The following is a 26,329-nucleotide window of genomic DNA, read 5'->3' on the forward strand; positions in this document are numbered from 1 at the left end:
TCAGTCACAGATGCGTTTGTGATCCCGTGGGGAGGGGGCTTGATGTATGCTTTTCCCCAGCTCTCCTTGGTACATAAGGTCCTGCTCAAGGTACGCAGGAATAGGGCGGCGGTGGTCCTCATCGCCCCGGCGTGGCCCCGCCAGCACTGGTACACAACGGTCCTAGAGCTGTCAGTGGAAGCCCCGGTAGTCCTGCCCCTACATCGGGACCTCATCACGCAGGACGGCAGGCAGCTTCTCCACCCCGACCTGCAATCACTACACTTGACGGTGTGGAAGCTCTGTGGCTGAACGCCTTGGAGAGCCAGTGCTCCCTTCCTGTGTAGCAGATCCTGCTTGGCAGTAGGAAGCCCTCTACCAGGGATACCTATGTGGCCAAGTGGAAAAGGTTCTCGTCTTGGTGTGAGCCCCGACAGGTGCAGCCGCGCCAGGCCCCGGTGCAAGCCATCCTCGAGTACCTCCTGCACCTCAAGCAGCAGCAGCTGGCCCTGTCCTCACTCAGTCCACCTGACAGCCATCTCACCTTCCATCCAGGGTTTTCGGGGGGCTCGGTGTTTTCCCACACAGTGGTGGGACAGTCCTTAAAGGATTGGAGAGGATGTTTCCGTACTCATGCCCCCCAGTTCATCCTTGGAACCTTAACTTGGTCCTCTCTAAGCTCATGGGACCACCATTTGAGCCCCTCACTACCCGCTCCTTCCTCCACCTTTCCTGGAAGGTGGCATTTCTAGTGGCCATTACCTCAGCCAGAAGGGTGTCTGAGCTGAGGGCTCTCACCTCTGAGTCACCGTATACAGTGTTTCACAAGGATAAGATGCAGCTCCGACCGCACCCCAAGTTCCTCCCTAAGGTGGTCTCGCAATTCCATTTAGGCCAGGACATTTGTCTTCAGGTGTTTTTTTCAAAACCCCATCTGACCCAAGTCACCGCAGCCTACACACTCTGGATGTCTGTCGAGCTCTGGCGTTCTATTTGGAGTGCACCAAACCCTTTAGTAAATCAGCACAGCTGTTCGTGGCCGTAGCTGAGAGGATGAAAGGTCTCCTGGTGTTGGCGCAACAGATCTTGGATTACAAGCTGCATCCGGGTGTGCTATGAGCTCGCAGGTGTTCTGGCCCCGGCAGTCACGGCCCACTCGACCAGGGCACAAGCGACTTCCACAGCTTTCCTGGCACAGGTCCCGATCCAGGAGATCTGCAGAGCAGCCACTTGGTCCTCTGTGCACACCTTCACGACCTACTACGCGGTCAACCAGCAGGCCAGAGAGGACGCAGCAGTTGGCAGAGCGGTCCTCCAATCAGTTGTTCCGTGACTCCTACCCTCCTCCAGAGGTAAGCTTGTGATTCACCTAATGTGGAATGAACATGAACAAACACTCAAAGAAAAAACTGTTACTTACCTTCTCATAACTGTTGTTCTTCGAGATGTGTTGTTCACGTCCATTCCACCACCCACCCTCCTACCTCTCTGTCGGAGTCGCCAGCAAGCAGGAACTGGAGGGGGTCGGGCGGCAGGGGTATATATGCACGGCTTACCCGACGGGAGCCGCTAAGGAAAAAGTTTCTGATGCTCGTGCACACGACGCGCGCACACCTAATGTGGAATGGACGTGAACAACACATCTCGAAGAACAACAGTTACAAGAAGGTAAGTCACCTTTTTTTCTTACGTTAATAACACTTCCCTATGCACTTTCTCCACACGGTTAATCATTATATAGACCTCTGTTAGATCCCCCACTTTGTCATCTCTTTTTGAAGTTGAACAGTTCCAGTCTTTTTAATCTCTCCTCATATGGAAGCTGTTCCATACCCTTAATAATTTTAGTTGTCCTTCTCTGTAGCTTTTCCAATTCTAGCACAACTTTTTTGAGATACGGCTATCAGAACTGCACACAGAATTCGAAGTGTGGGCATACCATGGTTTTGTATAATGGCTTTGATATTTTCTTTATTATCTGTACAGAGAACAGTTTCTAAAGAAAGCAAGGTGTTCTCCTACACAATAACTGATATTCCAAACTGAGGATTATTTCGTGTATATGCTGGGGGGCTGGGAGAACTGGAAGGATGCCATTACTAAGAAAAGGATAAAAATTAGAAAACATTCTCTTCAGATCACATTTTCATCCTAGACCATTTTTAATAAAAAAAAAACCTAGTCAACTGCACTTGTGAGATCCTGTTCCTTGACTTGCTGTCCCCGTAATCCTGTTTTCCAAGGCCTCCCATCTGTCTGTCTTGTATCTTCCCTTCTATTTAGAACTGTTAGTACTCAGATAAATCAGAGATTGATTTATGTTATCGCTAGTGCCTGATGCAGAAGTTAGTGACCTCTTGGAGTAATATATACTTTGTGATAAGATTTACTAACTTCTTTTTTGGTACTTGTTCCTTTCATCTGGTTCATTGTAATGCAGGATACTTGCAACTCCACCTGGGTCGGAAGGGAGGGGTAATTTGGAGCCAAAATCCATAATGTGTCGCACAATAATTGCTGTGAGCAAGGATGGATTTTGTCTGAAACCCAGTTCTCCCATGCTCAGGGGGGCTTACGTAACGAGTTGTGTTCATTAGCTAGTCTTTCTGATCCTCTCACTCAGAGCAGTGTCAATGTCATTAGTGGAGAATCTGAGACATTGCCATAGGGAAACGTTATGTCTTTTGACCTAGCAACAGCTTTGACAATGCTGTCGTCACTAGGACTGTAGACTAGCTAGCATGACTTCTGAAAACCAAATTGCTAGGTCTCTACCGGTTTGGTCACCATTTCTGGTGACGTTGTGCTAAAGAGTCTTAAGAGTAGAACTGGAGAGGATGAGCAACAAGGCAGCAGGATTTTGTTCAGGCTACAGCAGGATCTTCTAAGTGTTCACATCTGTTCAGGGAGCCTGCAGGTTTCACTTGTCCACAACATATACTGTTCAAATGGAAAAAGTGAGATGACTGAGGCTGCAGTATATACTTGGTAGAGAAAACCTCTGCCAGAGACATTCATAAGTAGTGTCTCGGGAACTGCCACTGCATCCTGAATGACAGCACAGCTTGGATATGGACAAAGAAACTTTCCCAAATTTTATAGGTCTGTCAGCGTGATCAAATAGGACACTTTACAGTGACAGAACCCAGATGATGGAGAAGAAGATACCTCTGTATCCTCCTGTCCGTATTGATTCTTGTTGGTCCTAAAGCTCGCCCTCTTAAGGCAGATGAATTTTAATAGCCGTAATTTCAAGAGCAGCGGAATAATACTGTTTATATTGCTTAATATTGTCTTCAGTTAATGGTGACCAGCTAAGTGAGAGTATTAATGAAAAATATGTGAGCAGAAAGGATGATCTGCTGATTTTTCATTTCATGGGCAATTAGGGTTGGAAAGGTCTGATTTTTATGTAACTCTTTAAGAAGAGCAGTTTACTATATCACAAGTAAGTAGCTTTCCTTTCAAATACACAACTGCAGTTTTACGAGGTGCTGCAACACTCTAAGAAAAAATACAACCCTATATTTAAATAATTTTTATTTGGTTAATTGGATGTTGTGGTGTTATTTCTGTGGGATTCTTTATTTTGGGGTTTCAAAGCTCTTCCGAAACTCTGTGGTGTAATTGATTATTGCATCTATCCACAAACCTTAAATTTGCATTCCCAGTAGAGGTGCTGGTTCACCACAATGTTTACTTCTAATTAGTAAGACCTGATCATCATTCTGAAAAGTGGATGGACTGGTAAATACATCCTCCCCAAGGAACAAGCTGAACACCAGTAGATCACACTTCATAGAGGTGCTTGAGAAGTCACTGGAAGAGAGATCAAATCAAATGTGACAGATATTGCAGCATCTTATTCTCTCTTCGCTGTAATTAACATAGTTGGAAGAAATGCTCTTTTATAGACATAAGTTGCAAAATAATTGTGAAGGCTTAAAATAACCTACACAAATGTTTGTTCTACCCCACCAAAGATAACCCACACTTACATAGTACTTTTCATCCAAGCATAACAATGCTTTACAAAGATAAATTAGGATTATCCCCATTGTACAGAATCTGATGCACAAAGAAGCTAAATGACTTTCCCAGAATCACACAGCAAGCCTGCAAGAGAGCTAATAAGAATGGTCTCCTGGAAATTGCAATGCATCTTGCTATATTGTAATAAATTGTGCCTTGGAACTGTAGAAAAAGATTTGCAGGATCTTACAGAGAAGATGTTTGCAATGTAAAATGCTCGTATTTTACAGAGCATACCAGTGAGATAAAAAGGAGTACAGCCTATAAACTACATAGGAATGTTTGGTTTGTGGGCAAAAGCAGCAAAGTCCATTTTTGTGTGGAAGCACTGCCATTGGTCAGTGCTGAACAGAGACAGGTATCCCCTTGTGCTGAGCTAGTACTTTCCTACCATTTCCTCACCAATATGCCTGTTTGTTATGAGATCCATAAAACTGATCTCAGATAGTTAAGGATTGACCATAAATGCACTTGTGGGTTGCATTAGCTGTGATTCTGACAGTGGTTCTCAAGTAGATGAGTCATTTCTGCTTGTCACATTCACCCCATTGCATTATGGAATAGATGGTTTAATGGAGGCATGCCATTCAGTGGCTAACTAGTCAGTAGTTAACTTAGGATGGGTTTTGTATATCCAGTCCCTAGTATATTGCAAATGAGCTTTTTATTTTGGATTGTGACACTATAGTTCTGGTTCTGCTCAAATTTACAGTGGAAATCCTAATAATCTACCTTTGTTACCTGCATAAAAATTATCTGTTACTCACCCTCTAGGGCACCCACCTTTACCAGTTCCTAGGGCTCCAGCGAAAGACACCTAACTTTACTCCTCTGTGGGCTCTGGGCAAACACCTCCCTGTGGACTCAGAGCAAACACACTTTCCCTGTGGACTCAGGGCTTAATCTTTTGTAGGTTTACAGGGTCTTTTCGGAGTGAAAGAGCCCTATACAGTAATATTCTCTATTTATTAACAATCACCAAAACCAGAATGCACACGCTACACATACAATGCTCGCCACTCCCAGTAAGACACATGAACTTTTCTTGATGGCCAGTCAGGATCAGGTCCATCTGGGGGACTCCAGTTTCTGCACGGTGTCATTGTCAGAGTGTTGAGGTTTGGCAACTCTGTTCTTGGGGCTGTGTCCTGGAGCTGGTTCCCCCAAAGAACATCCTTTTGGACCCCAGTTGATATATAGTGAAACTTGAGCCTGGCTTTGCTATACTTTAACCAATCATTATACTAAAAATTTTACTAACCAATCCTGGCATTGTAACAAAATTCTCTAACCAATCCTACCCTACCACCTTAATTAATTTACACATAGCAAAATTAATTATGTAACAGACAGAAAAAAATTAAAGAACCGGACAGAGATTATACAGACAAACAATAGGGAAGTGGGGACCATAATAACAAAACAATAAAGAAATGAGGATTTCACAACCACAAGTATTGATAAATTATTTCTTGACAGACAGAATGCTATCAAACTAAGTTTTCTTTAACCACCTTAAGATCTGTTTCTTTATCTGGTGATAGTTGGTGCCATTAGGATGGGGTCTCCTTCTTAACAGCCTGATATTACATTGTTTTAATGTAATTTAGATGAAATGTGAGGATATGACTTCCTGCTTCTCAGCTAATGGCTGCTGCTCTTTTAACCTGGCTGCAGACAAAGACCTAGGCTTTAGGCCTTTCAATATGGCTACAGACAAAGGCCTTATCCTTACACTTACACCAGGTCAAGTTTGGCACCTCTTGATGATTGAAGGCTTTTAATTCAAGCAGGTGGCAGAAGTCTTACAGCAGTCAGTCTTGTACCATGCAGCAGTGCTTACCTTAGATTTAGAAGGTTTTCTGATAACCCCAGACTTCTTGCTGCTTTTATCACAGTTTTCACCATCAGCAGAAACCACAGCTAGCTGCAATGGCAAATGCACGAGGAATGCTTATCCATGGCCATTGTATTCCGAGCCAGTTCTTCTGTAACCCATGGATGGCATTGAATAAAATATAGTGTTTACATTCTGCAGGATAATTCAGGAGGGTAAACAAATAGCATTCACTAAAGCAAAGTCAATATTAACTACATTCACTGTGGTATTAACTGTGTGGCTCTGCAGTGGAAAATGGCCCTTTTTTTTGGTCTGTGTTTAGAATGAGTTATAATTTGCAGATATTCTATTATTCTCTCAAAATGCTAGTCAGATATCCTGTGTCCCTTGAGGTGCTTTTAGATTTCAGGATATTTGTGTTTCTCATTTTCTGTGTGTATTTTTAACACACATTTCCTTAACTTTCCACAGCAAAAGGAGGCAGGTAACACAAGTGCTGCTACATGGCACTGAGAGATTGGGCAACCCTTGGCTTTACAGAAGTTGCAGTTTTGCTAATGGGAAGATCCATAGAAATACAGCGTTTCAGGCACGATTGATGGGAACACTGAGCCTTGGGATGGCTCTGGGGGATTAGATTTTTGCTTTGGTGGGTGTGGAGGGGGGTGGGGGTGGGAGATGGGAACAGGGAATAGGGGTAAGGAAATTGGAATCATGTTTTGCTAAAAGGGGAAATGGGAACAGGGAATGGGGCTGGGGAAATTGGAATCATGTTTGGCTAAGGGCAGGAATGGGAACAGGGACACAGGTGTAAGGCTCTGTGGTGTCAGAGCTGGGAAGGAGGATACTAAGGAAGGAAACTGAAATCATGCTTGCTGGAAGCTCACCCCAATAAACATCGAATTGTTTGCACCTTTGGACTTCGGGTATTGTTGCTCTCTGTTCATGCGAGAAGGACCAGGGAAGTGAGTGGGTGAAGGAATAAGCCCCCTAACAACGATGTTCTTACAGCTTTATATGCTGAAATGCTAAACTGTTTCCTGTGCCATTTACCTCTTCAAGCATGCATATTTGAGCAACTCATTGTGGTCAGGGGATGCTCTCTGTGTTGTTGCCCTCCAGAGCTTCTAAGTCAAAGGGTCTCCAGGCTGCCTGACTTGCTTCTCCAGGTCTCACTTCCCATCTTTGAGCTCTCTTGAAGGTGGTTTCAGTATTTCTGTAGGTGACAAGCAGCAGAAGTTTTGATTTCTAGCAGAAATGCTATACAGGGCCTCTCTATTGGTAAAAGCAGACTGTCCCCCTTTTACATTTGAGACTGAGAGCCCTTTTCTCCACTCCATCGCAGAAACTTCAAATGCCCCTGTCCTGCAGAGTTCCTGAGATCTGCAGCAAAAGGGGCAGGGGGAAGGCTCTGCTACTTCTCTCCAATGGACCTTAGGGGCGATGTGTCAGTGGAGCTGCCTTTTTGTGCCCCATAGGAGCCAAATTGCACCCAAATTCTACCTGTGTTCCACCAAAAGACCATCACTCCTGATCTTTGTTTTAAGCTTGTGGCACGAATTTTCTTCTTGACCCTTGTTTTTAGTCTTTTCCCAAATTGTCTGTGTCCCGTGTTTGAGTTATGGCAGGTGGAGAGTTGTCTCTTACGTGTTCCTACCTTGGGCTGATGGAAGGCTTCATCAGGCCAAAAAGGGTCTGCAGTCCAAGGGAGGTAATGGAATCCATCTTTTCCATAATATCAGGAGAAGTGAGAGATGAGGGAGCAGGTTCTAGGACACTGTCTCTTCCTGAATCTCTGTCTTCCTAACAGCTTTCTGGCAGTTTCCAGCACTTCGTTATGTGAAGAAGTACCGCTGGGTGAAACTGTTTTTGTTTAAATAGACCCTGACATTACTATAAACATACCCAGCATGTATTATTTCTGTCGAAGTGGCAGGCATATAGTAGATGGAATCTCTGGGCAGAATATCAATGTCTTGATTTTTTTCCAACCTTCCGTGCAGCATTGAAGAGGGCCACTAGGACTAGCCAGTGGAGACTGAGATATAATTGCTTGCCTAGAGCAGTAATCTCTCGGTTACACCACCTGAATACCAATGAGGACACATGAGACGGAAGGAGGGTGTCAAACAGAATCATGGGGAAGAGAGAGAAATAGAAGTGGAAAGGAGGACAAATGATTAAGAGAAGAGACCAAAAGGCAGAGTGAGGACAATAGACTGTTTTTGTTTGAAGTCTGATACTGGGGAATGATTTGTATTTGTAATGAAATTTTCAGGAGCAAAACACCTTACACAATCAATGATATAGAAAGAAAATGGGGGAGGGGAAAGTATGCAGATTGATCCATAGTGCCACTGAAAAGAATACTCCTAGGGGTGGGGAGAGAAAGGGAACAGAAGCCAGGATGAGTAACTGGAAATTAGCACATCCCTTTTAGCTTGATTGCTAATGCACCAAGAGTTTTTAATTGAATTCTCTCCTATACTCCTTTTCTCTCAATAATTGACCTCAGTAACTCTTCTTAAGGCAATTTAGCTTTAAGCAACATTAAAACTTGACATCACCTTGCTGTGCAACTGTCTGCTTAGGTGCAGTTTCATCAGCTCTAGCTTCACGGACTTGGTGCAATTCTATGTTATTTCTGAGAAATAGAAATCTAAGGCCAGATCATCCCCCTCCATGATCAGAGGGTTCCAAAGGCAGTTTGGGAGTACAGAATAGCTCTGTGGCATTGTCTCCCCTTCCTTGCATCTTACAAATGTAATCCTGCAAGTGCACTGCATGGCTCAAGCTCTGTATATGAAAAGAGGGCTTGTCTGAAGAATGTTTTCTCCATGGCATCTGTAGAATAAATATAAAATTAGAGAATTAAAGTTAGCTTTAGTTTGGTTAAAGAAATGTAGTGTAAAGAAAGGCCCTAATTAGCAAGTAAAAGAGAGGCCTTGAAAGTAATGAGTTATAAGGCCAGAAGGAATGAAGTAGAGAGGATGTCTGGTTCAAAGAATAGCTAATGAAATAAGGGGAAGTTTCTAAAAAGAAGGCCTCTGACTGATAGGGGTGACTGCAGATGGTTTTAAACAAGACAAAGCAAATCTGTCTTAAGAGCTAACATAGACCTTCCCAACCCACATGCTAATGTTATCTCAAAAATTAGGGCCTACGTGAACCCAAGTGCAACAGAAGAACTGTTGGTCAATGAAAAGGAGGGAAAGAGATAGAAAGGAAAGTCTTTGGGGAGAAAGAAGGTTATAAATCTTATCTGGATTAAGGCTAGAAATAAGGGTGAACTGTCTCAAATTGGTTTTTAGCTGGAGTCAGTAGTTGGCAGTGACATCACTTGTTTGTTAAAGGGTATAAAAAAGTAAACTTGTAAAGGGTTCATTGCTGATACCTGCCTGACCAAGTTGGAGCTGACCAATATAGGTCTAAGCATCCCTGAGTTTAGCCCATTTGTAAGTACTTTGATCTAATACTTACCAATGTTTTCAGAGTAGCAGCCGTGTTAGTCTGTATCTGTAAAAAGAAAAGGAGTACTTGTGGCACCTGAGAGACTTATGCTCTAATAACTTTTTTAGAAAAAAAAGATGCATCCGATGAAGTGAGCTGTAGCTCACGAAAGCTTATGCTCAAATAAATTGTTTAGTCTCTAAGGTGCCACAAGTACTCCTTTTCTTTTTGCGAATACAGACTAACACGGCTGTTACTCTGAAACCAATAACTTTTTAGTCTCTCAGATGCCACAAGTACTACTTTTCTTTTATCAATGTTTTGTTATGGATGTAGTAAATAGCTTATTTAGGTTTTTGGGCATGTTTATAGCAATTATACCATTTGGCCTTTGGATTTAATAAAGCAATTTATGGTTAAATTGGTGTCACAATAAAAACCTGCATAAATAATAATCCCAAAAGCATTACTACTTTCTACTCCCCAAAGCTGTGGGGAAGCCTTGCGTAGGCTGACCCTTGGTATCCAGTTGGGGCGGGGGGACTAAACATAGCTGAGAACCTGTTTGAATGCACAATCTCAGCATATTTGGCCCTGGTCCCTACAGATCTTGGTGGACCAACTGCTTTTAAAAAAAAAAAAAAAAAAAAAAAAAAAAAGAGTCCTTGTGGCACCTTAGAGACAAGCAAATTTATTTGGGCATAAGCTTTCATGAGCTAGAACCCACTTCATCAGATGCATGGAGTGGAAAATACAGTAGCAGTTGTGTATATATATACACATAGTACATGAAAAGATTGGACTAGCTTAACCAAGTGCGAGGTCAATCTAATGAGACAATTCAATTAATAGTAGAATACCAAGGGAGGAAAAATCATTTTTATAGTAGTAATGAGGGTGGCCCATTTCAGGCAGTTGACAAGAAGGTGTGAGTAACAGTAAGAGAAAATTAGTATGGAGAAATTAGTTTTTGTAATGACCCATCAACTCCCAGTCTTTATTCAGGCCTAATTTGATGGTGTCCAGTTTGCAAATTAATTCCAGGTCTGTAGTTTCACGTTGGAGTCTGTTTTTGAAGTTTTTTTGTTGAAGAATTGCCACTTTTAAGTCTGTTATTGAGTAACCAGAGAGGTTGAAGTGGTGTTCTACTGGTTTTTGAACATTATAATTCCTAATGTCAGATTTGTGTCCATTTATTCTTTTGCGTAGAGATTGTCCGGTTTGGCCAATGTACATGGCAGAGGAGCAACTGCTTTAAGTCATGGTCTCATTCTGGAATAATGCAATGGAAACTCTAAGGCGGAGCTTGCAGCCACTTCTGATATGGACTGTTCCCATGTAAAGGTTGATCTGGGCTGTAGTTCGTAACATTCAAAATCTGCACTATAGACTCACCCATTTGCCTTACTCTGGGTGAATCAGACTTTGGAAGCATGGAGAGGGGAAGGCAGTAAGTCGCACCAATATTAGTTGCACCTTGGCACTTCATCTGCTAGGTTGAGGAATTTTTTCTGCGTGCCTCCAGGTAGTGGAGCCTGTGATACCTTCTGAAGTGGTGAGGAGGGGATGTTACCAAACCTGCCCCTTGGTGTCTCCTGGAAAGCCTTGTTGGCTGAAGATTAATTTAAAATTGTTAGGAGTATGAAAAATGCTTCACAAATGTTTCTTATTTTACACAAAAGCAAGAAAGCTAGTCTAAGCAAAAGACTGAAGAATATCACTTTTATATACTTTTGTGCTATTAATTTTAGACTCCACTGCAGATAGGCTTTAGTAGGTAGGTTGGGGGGGGTGTTGTGAAGAGGATGAGTGTGTATTTGACTTATATCCTGCACATCATGTCCCAAAAGTCTGAAAGGTATAATGGAATGAATGTACTATTACACTATACCTCTCATTTTCACCCCTAGTAATTGTATTGTTACACCTCACATATATACACAATAGTTAATATCACAACTATTAAAATGAAAATGAAAATAATAAGAAAGAAGACAAATTGAACTATTGCCATTTTTGTGATCAGGAGGCAGCTCTAGGAATTTTTATTGTTTTAAAGCCACATAGCTGGAAAATGCACCATCACAGTTCGTTATATTATTGTAGAGTCACTTTTGTATTGGGAACATTTTTATTGGGTTTGTTAGTAAAGAATCAATGAATAAGCAGTTGCAGTCACTGTGCAAAATGACACCTGATAGCAAGATGGTGCAAAAGTCTCAGCTGTACAATCCAATAACATGTTTTATTTTTATGAACTCTTTATGAGCCAAATTTAGGTACTAATTCAAAAACAAAATAAACAGTACCATTTATTTTCTTCCCTAGAAGAGTATTAAGAGTGTGACAAATATAAAAGATAAGAGAATACAGTAGGGTTGAGGAATCAATATAGTCAGTCCTATGCTGGAGTGAAAGAACTTATTTACAATAATATACCTACAAACTAGCAAGTTTCCCAAACAAGGCAAATTTAAACAATTATTTCCATATCAAGCACAAGATATTGAAGTGAGCTTGAGGAGGAATTCAAACTGTAACTTAAAGATGCCTCTGATAAGGCTTTCAGAGAGTTTATTTAGCCTGGTGGGACAGGGAGCTTGGTTAAAAGGGGAACTACCATCAGTCATGTGGAGTTTTGGTAGTCAGTTTTGGTGCTGCTATAAGAAATGTTTAAAATTATGCAGAGTCATGCTGTTGTTTCTCTCTTACAGCTCAAAACCACAGTGACACCCAAGTGTTCTTCTACCTGTGGATTGTCTTCTATTTAATCAGCTCCTGCTACACTCTTATTTGGGACCTGAAGATGGACTGGGGTCTCTTTGACAAGAATGCTGGTGAAAATACCTTCCTTCGGGAAGAGATCGTCTACCCACAGAAAGTGAGTACACAGCCTTTTGTCATGTTGGGGAGGGTCTGCCAATGTTTTAACAAAACACTTGGGATTAAAGGCACATTCTGATTGGTTGCTGGAGTGTCTTAAATGCAGTGTGTCAGAAGTTCTGACAGTATAATCTGTCCATTACCAAACAGACAGTCCCATCTTTTTTATGATTATTGAAAGCCATAGGTGCTGACTCTGGAAAAAATCACAGGAAAAAAATTAAAGGATGCTTAGCACCCACTGGCAGCCAGCTTCTCCCTTCCCCTTCCTCCACAGTGTCTCCCGCCCACCAGCGACCCTGCCGATCAACTCCTTCCCCTTCCTCCCAGTGCCTACCACCTGCCGCAGTCAGCTGTTTCGCAGTATGCTGGAGGTGCTGGGGGGAACACACTTAGGGGAGAGGATGGAAATGGGCAGGAAGGGGCAGGGTGGGGACTTGGGAGAAGTAGTGGTGGTTGGAGTCTGAGGCAGAGCCAGGGGCGGGAAGAGGTGGAACGGGATGGGGGCTTAGGGGAAGGGGGCAGCTGGATGCAAGTCCCAGACCCGGAGGAAGCCAGTGCCCTACAGAGACCAAAAAAGTAATACCCATTGTGATGGGTTCAGTCACAGAGACCCCCTTGGGACTGTCACCTGATGTGCTGACATTACCTCTGAGCCCGTTTTCCCTGCCAGCTTGGGACTTCCAGAACCCTGTCTTGTTGAGCCAGACATGCTAGCCTGCTGCAACACAGACCCAGGGTCTGGTCTGTGCCCCCAAAGCTGCAGGCTTAACTAAAAAGAGCTCAGCAGGTTACCTCTCCAGCACCCAGACACCCAGTTCCAAATGGGAACCAAACCCCAAATCTGTTTTACTCAGTATAAAGCTTATTCAGGGTAAATTCATAAATTGTCTGCCCTCTATAACACTGATAGAGAGATATGCTTAGCTGTTTGCTCCCCCAGTGGTTGCAGATGTGTATTTCACTCAGGTGTGCATGGGCCCAGCACACTGAAGCTGGAGAATTGTGCTTAGCGGTATCCATCAGGACCTAAACTTGCCTTTTAATTTCATCTTGTTGATCCTTGTTATATTCCCAGTTATACCATCCTAAGTAATTCCTTTCTCGTTAATGTTTACACCCTTCAGTTATTTGTAGATGGTTGCCCCCTTTCCTCCCACTATTGAAAAGCAGAGGCAGGAAGACATAAAAGGTCTTGTGACAAAGTTCCTCCTCTACCTTGGTGGATCTTGTGCTTATTGGCGGATTTGCTCGCCTTGGAGCTTCACAGCAGCCCTGAGTTTGGCCATTTTCATGAACCCACAATCCAGGTCAACTCCTCCTGTGTCTGACCAGGAGTTGGGAGGTTTTGGGGGAAACCTGGGCCTGCCCTCTACTCTGGGTTCCAGCCCAGGGACCTGTGGTATGCAGCTGTTTAGAGTGCCTCCTGGAACAGTTGTGCAACAGCTACAACTCCCTGGGCTTCTTCCCCATGGCCTCCTCCCAACACCTTCTTTATCCTCACCATAGGACCTTCCTCCTGGTGTCTGATGATGCTTGTACTCCTCAGTCCTCCAACAGTATGCATTCTCACTCTCAGCTCCTAGCGCCTCTTGCTCCCAGCTCCTCACACACACACCACAAACTGAAGTGAGCTCCTTTTTAAATCCAGGTGCCCTGATTAGCCTGCCTTAATTGATTCTAGCAGCTTCTTGATTGGCTGCAGGTGTTCTAATCAGCCTGTCAGTCTTAATTGTCTCCAGAAGGTTCCTGATTGTTCTGAAACCTTCCCTGTTCCCTTACCCAGGTAAAAGGGACCTGCTTAACCTGGGGCTAATATATCTGCCTTTGATCACTCTCCTGTAGCCCTCTGGCCTGGAGGGAGGAGGAGGGAGAGGGCTGCTGCTCCTAGGCCCTGGGCTCTCCCTGCTGCTACTGCTGTTGCTGCTCCAGCTGCTCCCCTGGCTGGGCCAGAAACCATCCCCCTTCTCTGCTACCTGGTTGCTGGCCGGCTGCTGGACCCCCCCCCCACCCTCGGGTGCTGCTACTGCTCCAACTGCAGCCCCTTGCGGGGGGGCCTGCTGGCCCGCTCCCCAGAAGTGGGGAGTGAGGGGCCCCAGCCGTTGCTGCTGCAGACACAACCATCATCACACCTGTGAGGGGTCCTATCTGCCTGCCTGGCCACCGGGCTGCTGCCTGGAGCTGCTGCTGCCTTTGCTGCCTGGGAGCTGCTGGACCCCGAAGGAGGAGGGAAAGAGGCTATCTGCTGCTGGGGGAGCGCACAGGGACTCTGCAGACCACTGTGGAGGGGGCCTTAAGGCTGAGTAATTTTTGAACTGTGCTCTTGTGGTGGGGGTTTTGAGTGTGTTTGTGGGGACATGGGGTGTGGCGTGGAGCCTGCCCCCCAAGTCCATCCGTGTGTCCCCCCAATCCCCCACCACCACTGTCGTCGCTGCCCCCTCCACCACCCCCAGTGGACACTCACCATCTGCCTCAAGCTCCTGCCTCTGGGACTCTGCTGCTTGCTTGGCTGGCCGTGCCATTTCTCCACCTTTTTGGGCCTGAAGCAGCAGCCAGCCCATACTGACTCTTTTGTGCAAGCGCACGTGAGCGCACATGCCCCCACCCCCTTAAACTGACCACCTTCAGCAAGCCCTCAGCTTTGTCCCTTGCTACCTGCCCCATTTTGCCCCTTGCAGCCTTTTGCCCCCCCCCTTTACCCCAGCACCTTGCTAGCTTCAGTTTGTTTGCCTGCCTCGCCGTTTTCCCTCTGCGGCTTTTGTTTGTTTGCCCCGCCCCAGCCTCTGTTGCTAGCCCCTTGGTTCCCTGTCCTACCTCCAGCCTGGTTCTCCCCCTCTCCCCACGTGGTTCCCCTGCCCTGATTGGCCCCTTACTCAGTGTGCCCATGCCCCCTCCCACGTGCTTGTGCTCTTCCCTGTTTGAGTTTGCCCCGTCTCACTGCACCCCCCTAATGTTATGATCCCCCTCCCCTAGTGCAGCTAGAGGAGCCAGATTCCCATCCTGAGTCAGTGGCTGCCCCCCACGAACGCTTGATAGCCCCCCTGTCCAGCCCACCCCTTTTGACGCCCTCCTCCCCTGCCTGCAGCTTAGCGGGGAGGAGTGGTCGACCTGTCTCCCCCTTCCCCTCCTCTCTCTCTGGTGTTTTTCCCTCCCTCCCTGCTCATTATGGTGGGGGACACAGTGGGTGGGGCTCCTCCAGCAGCCCCAGCTGCCCCTCCCCCACCTGACCCTCCATTACCCCCACAAGCCTCTACTTCAACCGCCGTTGCCAAACCACCTGCCACCGCCCCCGCTGGGGTGCTGGCAGCGGCGGGCACCGGGGTGACCTCCACTGCTGCCACGTCCCTGGCCCCCTCAGATTCGGGGGGAGCCCCCCCAGCCGGCAGGAAGGGCCAGGGTAAGAAGGGGAAGGGCCCTGCTAAAAAGACCAGGCCCTCCATGGCAGGGGCACCCCCACTGCCACAGCCCCACCACTATCCATGGCGTCCCTCCCTGCTGTTCCCTCCACCAGCTCTGTGGGTGCCCCTCCCCCGGCACCCAGGGCATACGCCCAGGTGGCAGCAGCCCCCCCGCCTGCCGCTACGCCATCTCTCCCACCCACCGCCTCCGCTACCATCTATAGCGGCTGGGACCCCTTTCCCACCATGACCAGGAAGCACGACGTCCGTTGCCTCCTGGTGCCCACGTCACCCCATGTGGAGACCTATGTGCAGGCGTTGGCGAGGGTGGTGGGGCCCACGGCCATTGTGGCAGCCTCCAAAATGTATGGCAAGGTCGTCGTCTTCTTAGCATCGGAGGCCGCCGCCCAGGAGGCGGTGGAGAAGGGCCTGGCAGCGGGGGTTTGTCCCCCTGGAGCTGCTAGAGGACTTGGGCGTCCGCCCGGACCTGACCTCTGTCCCTCCCTTTCTTCCCTATGCCGCCCTGTTACCCGCCCTCTCTACCCTTGGGAAACCCATCTCCTTTGTCAGCCCTTTCCCGTTGGGCTGCAAAGACCCCGCCTTCCATCACATCCTCTCGTTCCGCCAGCAAGTGCAGCTTCTACAGCCGGCGGCGGCACGTGACAGAGGTGCTCGAGGGGTCATTCCTGGTCCCCTACCAGGGGGCCCATTACCGGGTGCATTATTCCACAGGGGAGGCCCGGTGCTATCTCTGCTGGGCGATGGGGCACGTCTGGAGGGACTGCCCCCTGGCCCGGCAAGGGGGGGCAACCGGGACTCCCAAGCCCCAGCAGGGTGCCGGCCCTGTCATTGCCGGTGCCCCAGGCTGCCCGGCGCCACCCCTCCTCCTTCTCAGTCCACCAGTGCTCCCACTCGGGCCCAAGGGGTACTTCCCCCAGCACGCCCAGACGAGTGGGAGAGCCCTGCCTCTGCTGCCTGCAATCTGGCGGGGCCCCTAGAGGAGGGTGCAGCAGGGATACCGCCAAGCATGGGAGAGTGCCCTCCCCAGGGGGAATCTTCCCTCCCTCATGCCGCCCCACCGCAGCCTCCCACAGTCCCTGAGTTATCGCCCCTGCCCCCCGACCCAACCCCTGTTAGCCGGCCCCCAGATGATGCCATGGAGGGCTGGGCCCTAGTCCAGGGGAAGCGGGGCAAGCGAAAGGCTCGAGCTCCGCTCCTTTCCACCGATACGGAAGCCCCCCAGAAGACCAGAAAGGGGGGCACCGATGCTGAGCCTTCTGCCTTGCCCGCAGATGCGTTCCATCCACCAGTACTGGCTGGGGAAGGCTTGGCAGCACGGGAGAGCAGTACCACGCCTCCATTGGAGTCCCTCCCCTCCAAGGCCCCTATGGAGCCCCTGTGAGCCCCGAGGCGAGCGTCGCTTCAGGCACTGGTGGGGAGAACTCCGGGGTGGTGGAAGGAGAGCTCCCTTCTATCTACAAGGAGATCGAGGCCCTGGGTCTGACCACGGTCACCCAGGGGGAGGACGACCCTCTACCAGCGGGCCTCGATCTGAGCGACCTCACCCCGCCCCCCCCCTTCTCCATGCTCCCTCCCCCTAACTGCTGTTTCCGCTCCCACCTCCGAGGGTTCCCTGGGCTCCTCCATCTGCCTGGCCGTGGGTGGCACCCTGCTGTTGGCCGCCGAGCCTATCGAGATGACGGCCAGTGCCATGCGGCTGGGACCCGAGCCCCACGCGATGTCCCTCGTGGGCGTGGGGCAACCGACCTCCTTCCTGGGCGGGGACCCCACTGAAGACTGTCCACCTTTCAATGCCGTGGCTACTACGCCGGCCATCGAGCCACAGCCCGGCATCATGGAGGGCCCCCTTCCCTCCCTCCAGATCCCTGAGCTTGCCTGAGAGGGGCCATTTTCCAGCGGCCTGGCTACTGGGGCCCAGGATCCTGCCTCTGCCCCTCTCCCTGATTCTGCTCCCGACCCCTGCCCTGCTCCTACATTGGATCCCTGCCCTGCCCCTGATGCCAACCCTGTCCCTATGCCCTCCACCTCCCGTGATGCCATTGCCGCCCCTGGGGCCGTCATTTCCTCACTCCCAGAGGATAGCCCCCAGGGAGCGGCCTCTGTCTTTCCCTGTCCCTACTCACCAGGGGCTTCTATCTTCCCTCCGCCACCCCCACTTGAGCCAGGGTTTGAGGGAAGCCGCATGGCGCCAGCCCATCAGGCGCCACGTCAGGGCTGTGTCGTGGGTCCCTCCAAAGGATAGCCAGGGTCTAGTGACCCCGGCCCCCCATACACTGTAAGAGGAGCTGCGGGAGTTCCTTGAGGACGTCCGTGGCTCCCATAACAAGGTGCAGCTCGCTCTCCAGCGATGGGGGGACTCCATCAAATCCTCCGGGCCTCAAGGGCCCTCATGGGGGAGGGTAAAAGGACCAGGAAGCAGGCCACCGTGGCCTACCAGCGGGTCCGCTACTTCCGTGACTCCTTACTCACCTACGGGTCACGGATTGTTGCGCGGTCCGTTGGGAGCTGCAAGCATCCCTGCTGGCGAGGATCCCCACCCAGCCCTCCTCATGGCACCTCTCACCATCGCAACATTGAACACCCAGGGCTGTAGGATGGGTCTCCGCAGGTGCCAGGTGCTCTCCTTCCTTCGGGAGGGGGGTACTCAGTGGTTTTCCTGTAGGAGACCCATATGGATCTGGCTGCCGAAGACAACTGGCGGCTGGACTGGGGGGACAGGGTCTACTTTAGCCATCTCACAGTTCGTAGAGCTGGAGTGGCGACCCTGTTCTCCCCCGGCCTACAGCCCGAGGTGCTGGGGGTTGCTGAGGCTGTGCCGGGCTGCCTGCTGCACCTCTGGGCCCGTATGGAGGGGCTCGTGGTCAACCTTGTTAACGTCTATGCCCCGACATTGGGCCCGGAGCGGCTGCGTTTCTTTCAGCAGGCGTCTGCCTTCCTCGGCACCTTGGATCCTCGCTAGTGCCTGGTCCTGGGCGGGGACTTTAATACTGCCCTCGAGGAGCGGGACCGCTCAGGGACTGAGCAGTGCCCGGCTGCAGCGGACGTCTTCCGGGAGATAGTAGACCATCACTCCCTGGTGGACGTCTGGCGCGACCGCCACCTGGACGACGTCTCAATGTTCACCTTTGTCCGGGTGGAGGCCCATCGGTCGCACCACTCCTGGTTGGACTGCATTTATTTATCACACTTCTACTTTTCACGGGCCCACTTCTTCAGCATTCAGCCAGCCCCATTCTCCGATCATCATTTAGCCACCGTGACAGCCTCTCTCTGCGCAGAGAGGCCTGGGCCGGCCTATTGGCATTTTAACAACAGCTTGTTGGAGGAGTGGGCTTCGTGGCGTCCTTCCGGGAGTTCTGGCTGGCCTGGCGAGGGCAGTAGCGTGCCTTTCTCTTGACACGGCGGTGGTGGGACCTGGGGAAGGTGCGCGCCTGGCTCTTCTGCCATGATTACACCCGGGGCGCCAGCCAACGGAGGGATGCGGCAATAGGGCAGTTGGAACGGGAGGTCTTAGAGCTGGAGAGGCATCTGGCCGCCAGCCGCGAGGATCCATCCCTCTGCGGGGCGTGCCGGAAGAAGCGGGAGGAGCTCCAGGCCCTCGAGGACAATCAGGCCCAGGGTGCCTTTGTTCGATCCTGCATCCGCCTCCTTCGGGAGATGGATCACGGCTCCCGCTTCTTCTACACCCTGGAGAAAAAGAGGGGGGCCAAGAAACACATCACCTGCCTCCTAGCAGAGGACGGCACCCCTCTCACGGATCCGGTGGAGATGTGCGGGAGGGCCAGGGCCTTCTACGCAGGCCTTTTCTCCCCGGACCTGACCGATCCTAACGCTTGCAGAGTGCTCTGGGACGAATTCCTGACAGTCTGCACGGGTGACCGAGACTGGCTAGAGCTGCCTCTCACTCTGGCCGAGTTCTCTGAAGCCCTCCACCGCATGCCCACCAATAAATCTCCAGGCATGGACGGGCTGACCGTGGAGTTCTACCGCGTGTTCTGGGACATCCTCCGCCCAGACCTAGTCACCGTCTGGGCCAAGTCTTTGCAGAGCGGGGTCCTCCCTCTTTCGTGCTGTTCTCACCCTATTGCCGAAGAAGGGGGACCTCTGCGATTTACGAAATTGGCGTATTGTCTCGCTCCTCAGCACGGACTACAATGTTGTAGCGAAAGCCATCTCGCTGCGGCTAGGGTCCATGCAGGCGGACGTGGTCCACCCAGACCAGACCTACACCGTCCTGGGCCACACCATCTTCGACAACCTGTATCTGGCCCGGCATCTCTTGGAACTCGGGTCGAGGGATGGTCTGTCGTTCACCCTCCTGTCCCTGGATCAGGAGAAGGCTTTCGACAGGGTAGACTACGGGTATCTCCTGAGCACTCTGCGAGCGTTTGGCTTCCGACCCCAGTTTGTGGGTTTTCTCCAGGTGCTGTACGCCTCCACAGAGTGTCTGGTCAGGCTCAACTGGACCCTGACCGAACCGGTCAGCTTCGGGCGAGGAGTATGGCAGGGGTGCCGTACTCCCGGGCCAGCTGTACGCTGTGGCGATCAAGCCCTTCCTCTGCCTCCTCCGCAGGAGGTTGACGGGTTTGGTGCTGTGGGAGCCGGAGCTGAGGCTGGTCCTGTCGGCATACGCTGACGATGTGCTCCTTGTGGTCCAGGACCCCGGCGACTTGGTGCAGGTGGAGGCTTGCCAGGCCATCTACTAGGCAGCCTCCTCCACCCAAGTCAACTGGGTCAAGAGCTCTGGCTTGGTGGTAGGAGACTGGTGGCAGGTGAGCTCCCTCCCACCCGTGCTTCAGGCCATCCGGTGGAGCGCGAGTCCGTTGCTTTATCTCGGCGTTTACCTTTCTGCCACACATCCCTCTCCGCCGGAGAACTGGCACAATTTAGAGGGGGGGTGATAGAGCGGCTCCGGAAATGGACAGGTCTACTCCGGTGCCTCTCCCTTCGAGGGAGGGCACTGGTGCTTAATCAACTAGTCCTGTCCATGCTCTGGTACTGGCTCAACACCTTGGTCCCGGCCCCAGGTTTCCTGGCCAACCTCCAGACATCGATTCTGGAGTTCTTCTGGTCAGGACTGCACTGGGTCTCTGCAGGGGTTCTCCATCTACCCCTGGAGGAGGGGGGGCAGGGCCTGAAGTATCTCCACACTCAGGTCCATGTCTTCCGCCTCCAGGCCCTGCAGAGGCTCCTTTATGGTGCAGGTAGTCCAGCGTGGAGCATACTGGCGCACGCCTTCCTGCGCCGCTTCCGAGGGCTCTGATATGACCAGCAGTTCCTTTAGCTCCATCCAAGAGGTCTTCCGCGAGACCTCTCTGGGCTGCTGGTCTTCTACCAGGACCTCCTCCGGACCTGGAAACTGTTTACAGCGACCAGGTCTGTGGCAGCCTCCGTGGGGGAAGATCTCCTTGCGAGCCCCTGCTACACAACCCCCAGCTCCGCATGCAGGTGGCGGAGTCCCCGTTGGTGTGCCAGAGGTTGGTCCTGGCAGAAGTCACAAGGGTCGGAGACCTCCTGGACTACGACTGGGGAGACTGGCTGGATCCCCTGATGCTCGCTCAGCGCATGGGGCTCTCCAGACCTCGTACTCCCCGGCGCGTACTTCAGGAAGTGAAGGCCGCTTTGCCACCCGATGCTCGGGATTACCTTGACGGGGTCCTGCACAAGGGCGCGCCCCATCCACCCTCCACCCCAGGCCCGCCGGACCTTTTCATTGGGCTTCTGCCCCGTGGACCCAACCGACCCACCCACCCCTTCACTGTGAGCTGGCTGCACGAGCTGCAGCCGGTCTGCTTCCAGACCGCACCAAGGAAACATCTATACACGATCGTGCTCCACATCCTTCACACCCTCACCCTTGTGTCCCGCCCCGATACAAAATGGCGGGACCTCCTGCCACCTTTGGAGGGTGAGGAGCCCCGGTGGGCCAGCCTATATTCCACCTTGGTCCCGTTGCCTGTGGGGGATATCAGTTGGCAGCTCCTTCACGGAGCCATGAGCACAGGCGTGTTCTTGGCGCGGTTCACCCCTATCCCAACACCTGCCCCTTTTGCGGCGTGAGGGAAACCGTGGCACACACATATTTGGAGTGTGCCAGGCTGCAGTCCTTATTTCGGCTCCTCACCAATATTTTATTACAGTTCTGGTTGCACTTTTCCCCTCACCTTATTGATGCACTCCCTATCCGTGGCCCCACAAAGTCATGGGATCTCCTGGTCAACCTTCTCTTGGCCCTAGCTAAAATGGCCATCTATAAAACCAGAATGAGGAGGTTGGCCGATTGAGTCTCCTGTGACTGTGGGGCCTATTTCCGATCCTTGGTCCGTTCACGTGTCCAGGCAGAGTTCCTCTGGGCGGCATCCACTGACTCCCTTGACACCTTTGAGGAGCAGTGGGCGCTGTCTGGGGTTCTCTGCTCGGTGTCCCCATCCGGTTCCCTTCATTTGACCCTTTGACCACGCTCCTGTCCCTGTTATTTCATTCGTTGTCCCCCGGATTTATTTGGTGTCCAGGTCCTGTGGATCCCCCTCTTAAGCTGAGGGGGGGATCCTTTAGCAGTGTGCGGGCTTTGCCCACCCACTTCCCAGATCCCAATAGGATCACTCTCCTGTAGCCATCTGGCCTGACCCTGTCACAGTCTAAAGTTCTGTCTCAAATCCCATGCAAACTAGGACAGGAAGTATTTATTGATCTTTCACCATGGTTCCTGAATATTACAGGTTGTTAGAGCAAAGGGTGATATGCAAGTAATCCCACAAGTAGAATACAGCAGTTATATTCGGTACTTGGGTATATTGAGGACCAAGGCCTGTATGTAATTTGTCTTAAAATATAAAGGAATAAAATTGGTTCAGAAAAATTTGTAAACTTCTTAAAAAAAAAAAAAAAAAAAAAGATAAAGCCCTTTCCTTACATTTTGAAATGAGCACTTTATGAACTCCCAAAAATCTGTTTTTTAATCTTTAAAAAGAAAAGGAGTACTTGTGGCACCTTAGAGACTAACCAATTTATTTGAGCATAAGCTTTCGTGAGCCACAGCTCACTTCATCGGATGCATACTGTGGAAACTGCAGAAGACATTATATGCACAGAGACCATGAAACAATACCTCCTCCCACCCCACTCTCCTGCTGGTAATAGCTTATCTAAAGTGATCACTCTCCTTACAATGTGTATGAAAATCAAGGTGGGCCATTTCCAGCACAAATCCAGATTTTCTCACCCTCTGCCCCCGACCCCCACAAACTCACTCTCCTGCTGGTAATAGCCCATCCAAAATGACCACTGTCTTTACAACATGTATGATAATCAAGGTGGGCCATTTCCAGCAAATATCCAGGTTTTCTCACCCCCCCCCCCCTTTTTCCAAAAACCACACACACAAACTCACTCTCCTGCTGGTAATAGCTTATCCAAAGTGACCACTCTCCCTACAATGTGTATGAAATTCAAGGTGGGCCATTTCCAGCACAAATCCAGATTTTCTCACCCCCCCACCCCCCAAAACACACACACACAAACTCACTCTCTTGCTGGTAATAGCTCATCCAAACTGATCACTCTCCTTACAATGTGTATGATAATCAAGGTGGGCCATTTCCAGCATAAATCCAAGTTTAACCAGAACGTCTGGGGGTTAAACTTGGATTTATGCTGGAAATGGCCCACCTTAATTATCATACACATTGTAAGGAGAGTGATCACTTTAGATAAGCTATTACCAGCAGGAGAGTGGGGTGGGAGGAGGTATTGTTTCATGGTCTCTGTGTATATAATGTCTTCTGCAGTTTCCACAGTATGCATCCGATGAAGTGAGCTGTAGCTCACGAAAGCTTATGCTCAAATAAATTGGTTAGTCTCTAAGGTGCCACAAGTACTCCTTTTCTTTTTGCGAATACAGACTAACACGGCTGTTACTCTGAAACCTGTCATTTTTTAATCTGGTCTTTGTAGGTGCTCATGCAGCTATTGCAACCCGATGTTAGAAATTCTGAGGTGTTATATTTGTAAGAAATCTTTTCCGTATTTCTCTGTTCCACTACCTGGTGAATCTGTGATTGGAGACAGTTTTGTTTTAAATCAAAACCAAGTAAAAGTACAATAAAACTAAAAACCTGGTGAAAAAAACTCTTAAAAGTCTCTTACAGGTAAATGAACAATTGCTATACAAACGTTAGCTGCAGAAGGAGAACCAGGGTAAAAACAATAAATAACAAGAAATAAATTTAGGTCTGGTTCTCATATGGGGAAGTTTGCCCATGTCTAAATCAGTTTAGAAACTGATTTAGTCAAATCAATGCAACACTTATGTGGATGCTTTATTTCAGTTTAAGAAGCTATAGATTGATTTAACTTAAATTGGTCAGGAATTGGTGAATAAGTGTTTCCACAAGAGGGCTGTATTGATTTAATTAAATTACTTTCAAAACAGATTTAGTTAAATCAGTATAAATCTCTTGTGTAGACAAACCTTAGGTAACTGGGAGACTTAAATACTGGCAATCATATATATTATACTTAATATGGCATGTGTCTAGCTCTGGTGATCATCTCTACCTTACTAGAAAATCTTATTTTAGGGTCCCAGAGTCTTCTATCTGGAGAAGGAAGATGGAAGAGAGTGCCAAGTTTAACCTCTGTGTGTTGTATTTTCTCTGCATGAAGCCCATAGCCATCAGTGGTTGTACAAATGGTATTGAAGAATTAATCCCATAAACGTGAAAGTTAGTGATGGGATTGGCTCTGCTTCTCCTTGGTCATTTGGCAGGTATCCTTGCTCTGTGTTGAACAAGTAAGCTGACCTGTCCTATTTTGCTCTTTGTTTCTCAGGCATATTACTATTGTGCCATTGTGGAGGATGTAATCCTGCGCTTTGCCTGGACCATCCAGATCTCCCTCACTTCCATGCAAATCTTTCCTTATGCTGGGGACATCATCTCTACAGTCTTTGCACCACTCGAGGTTTTCCGGTAAGGTGGCTCAGCTAAACAGTATTTCAAACTGCTGGTATATCCCTTTTGTTTTACAACCAATAACACCAGAAAGGCGGGGAAGTCCCTGGCTTTCCACAGGCTCCTGGAGCTGTTGTTTGAAAAGCCACAAACTGATGAAAACACAAAGTGCCAAGACTCAGAATATGCACTAAGCTGAGCAAATTGCTGGCTGAAAGAGTGCTATGGAATTTTTCACTGACCCATCTGGGATTCAGAGACCTCTGAAAACACATAGGTCTGACTGTAGGCAGGCCTGAGACCTGGGTTCTACCTCACTGTGTTGTATTTGCTAGGGGCCAAGGTCTTGCCTGAGTTTATTGCAGGAATTTAGCAAGCTCACATTTTAAGCATTTTCACTGGTAAAAATTATTGAAATGTCACTTCAAGGCTAAATTTACAAATTTTCCCAAATCCCTTCTGCTTTTGCAAATGATTAAAAAATGGAATTCTTATTGTGATCAGGCACTTCCAGAGCATTAATGCTGTCTGCTTTTTTGTGTTATATCAGGAATCACATGTCTGCTTGAGATGAGCAAAACAGCTTGCTTTTGAATCTCACTGTGTGGGGGGTTTTATTTGTATTTATTTTTCCTAATTGATAATCCTTGGGCTACCTTGACACCAGCCATGCTGGGGTAATCCTCGCTGTTAAAACTATGAATGATTCCACCAAAACTGTTTGCTTCCCTGGAAAAGTCCATCAATCTATTGCTGTGAAGTAATATAGCAGGTTGCTCCTTGTTAGTCATTCACCTTCCTGGCCATTTACTTCTCTCCAACCTGTAAATTTACAGGGCCTTGCCCTCACAGGGGCTATGTGTAATCCTTGGGAAGTGTACGCAGTAGCATCTATGGGGCTGCATCACTGCTTTGCCAAAAATTGGTGAGAGCTGTGAAAGCAGTACTTAGTTTTTATATTATTCCTTTTCTCCTTCCCTCTCTCCTTCCAGGCGGTTTGTGTGGAATTTCTTCCGTCTGGAGAATGAGCATCTGAACAACTGTGGTGAGTTCCGTGCTGTCCGGGACATCTCAGTGGCACCAATGAATGCTGATGATCAGACGCTACTAGAGCAGATGATGGACCAGGAAGATGGTGTCCGAAACCGCCAGAAGAACAAGGTGTGGAAGCGTAGCCAGAGCGTGTCCCTGCGCCGACCTAATCTTTCTTCACAGTATGTATTGCTTTGTCCTCTTGCACAACAAAATTTGAAGGGATTAATTTATTAATAAGTGTTTGAAGTGCCATGTTGGAGACATAACTCTAAATAGTTTGAAAAGAGAGGACTGACCTGGCTAGTAAATAAATACATTGGAATTTTTACCCTCTCACGCCAAGTCTCTGTAGCATTGAATCAGTGTGCTTTGTTCAGTAAGGTTGACTAACCAAGTGAACTTTTGTCAGGTACAGAGTTCTGTTTAGATAAACACATTTAAGACACAGTTTATCCCTCAGCAAGGTATGTCATAAGATAAGCTGTGTGTGTGTGAAGCACAGTGACAGATTTATATAAAAATCTTCCTATTGTATTTTCCACTGTATGCATCTGATGAAGTGGGCTTTAGCCCACAAAAGCTTATGCCCAAATAAATGTGTTAGTCTCTAAGGTGCCACAAGTCCTCCTTATTCTTTTTGCTAAAATAGTAAAGATACCAATGATAGACGCATTCAATAACTAGACTATGAAAAAAAGTGTATAAATATGCTGAAAATAGCCACCCCCCAAAACTGGCAG

At 48.8% G+C, this 26,329-nt stretch overlaps 1 protein-coding gene across 3 annotated transcripts in view; it reads left to right on the forward strand.

Moving 5' to 3' along the window:
• Positions 1-26,329, forward strand: part of XPR1 (xenotropic and polytropic retrovirus receptor 1) — a 242,870-nt gene that overhangs the window by 209,168 nt on the left and 7,373 nt on the right. For 2 of the 3 annotated variants that reach the window (XM_073356577.1, XM_073356579.1), the window contains 3 exons: positions 12,016-12,182; positions 24,433-24,572; positions 25,547-25,768. In XM_073356577.1, the coding sequence (XP_073212678.1) occupies positions 12,016-12,182; positions 24,433-24,572; positions 25,547-25,768 (529 nt within the window). The remainder of the gene's footprint in view (positions 1-12,015; positions 12,183-24,432; positions 24,573-25,546; positions 25,769-26,329) is intronic. The other variant, XM_073356578.1, reaches the window with a different exon arrangement.

The sequence above is a fragment of the Lepidochelys kempii genome, chromosome 8 (assembly GCF_965140285.1).
Source record: "Lepidochelys kempii isolate rLepKem1 chromosome 8, rLepKem1.hap1, whole genome shotgun sequence".
In the NCBI taxonomy this organism is placed as follows: Eukaryota; Metazoa; Chordata; order Testudines; family Cheloniidae; genus Lepidochelys; species Lepidochelys kempii.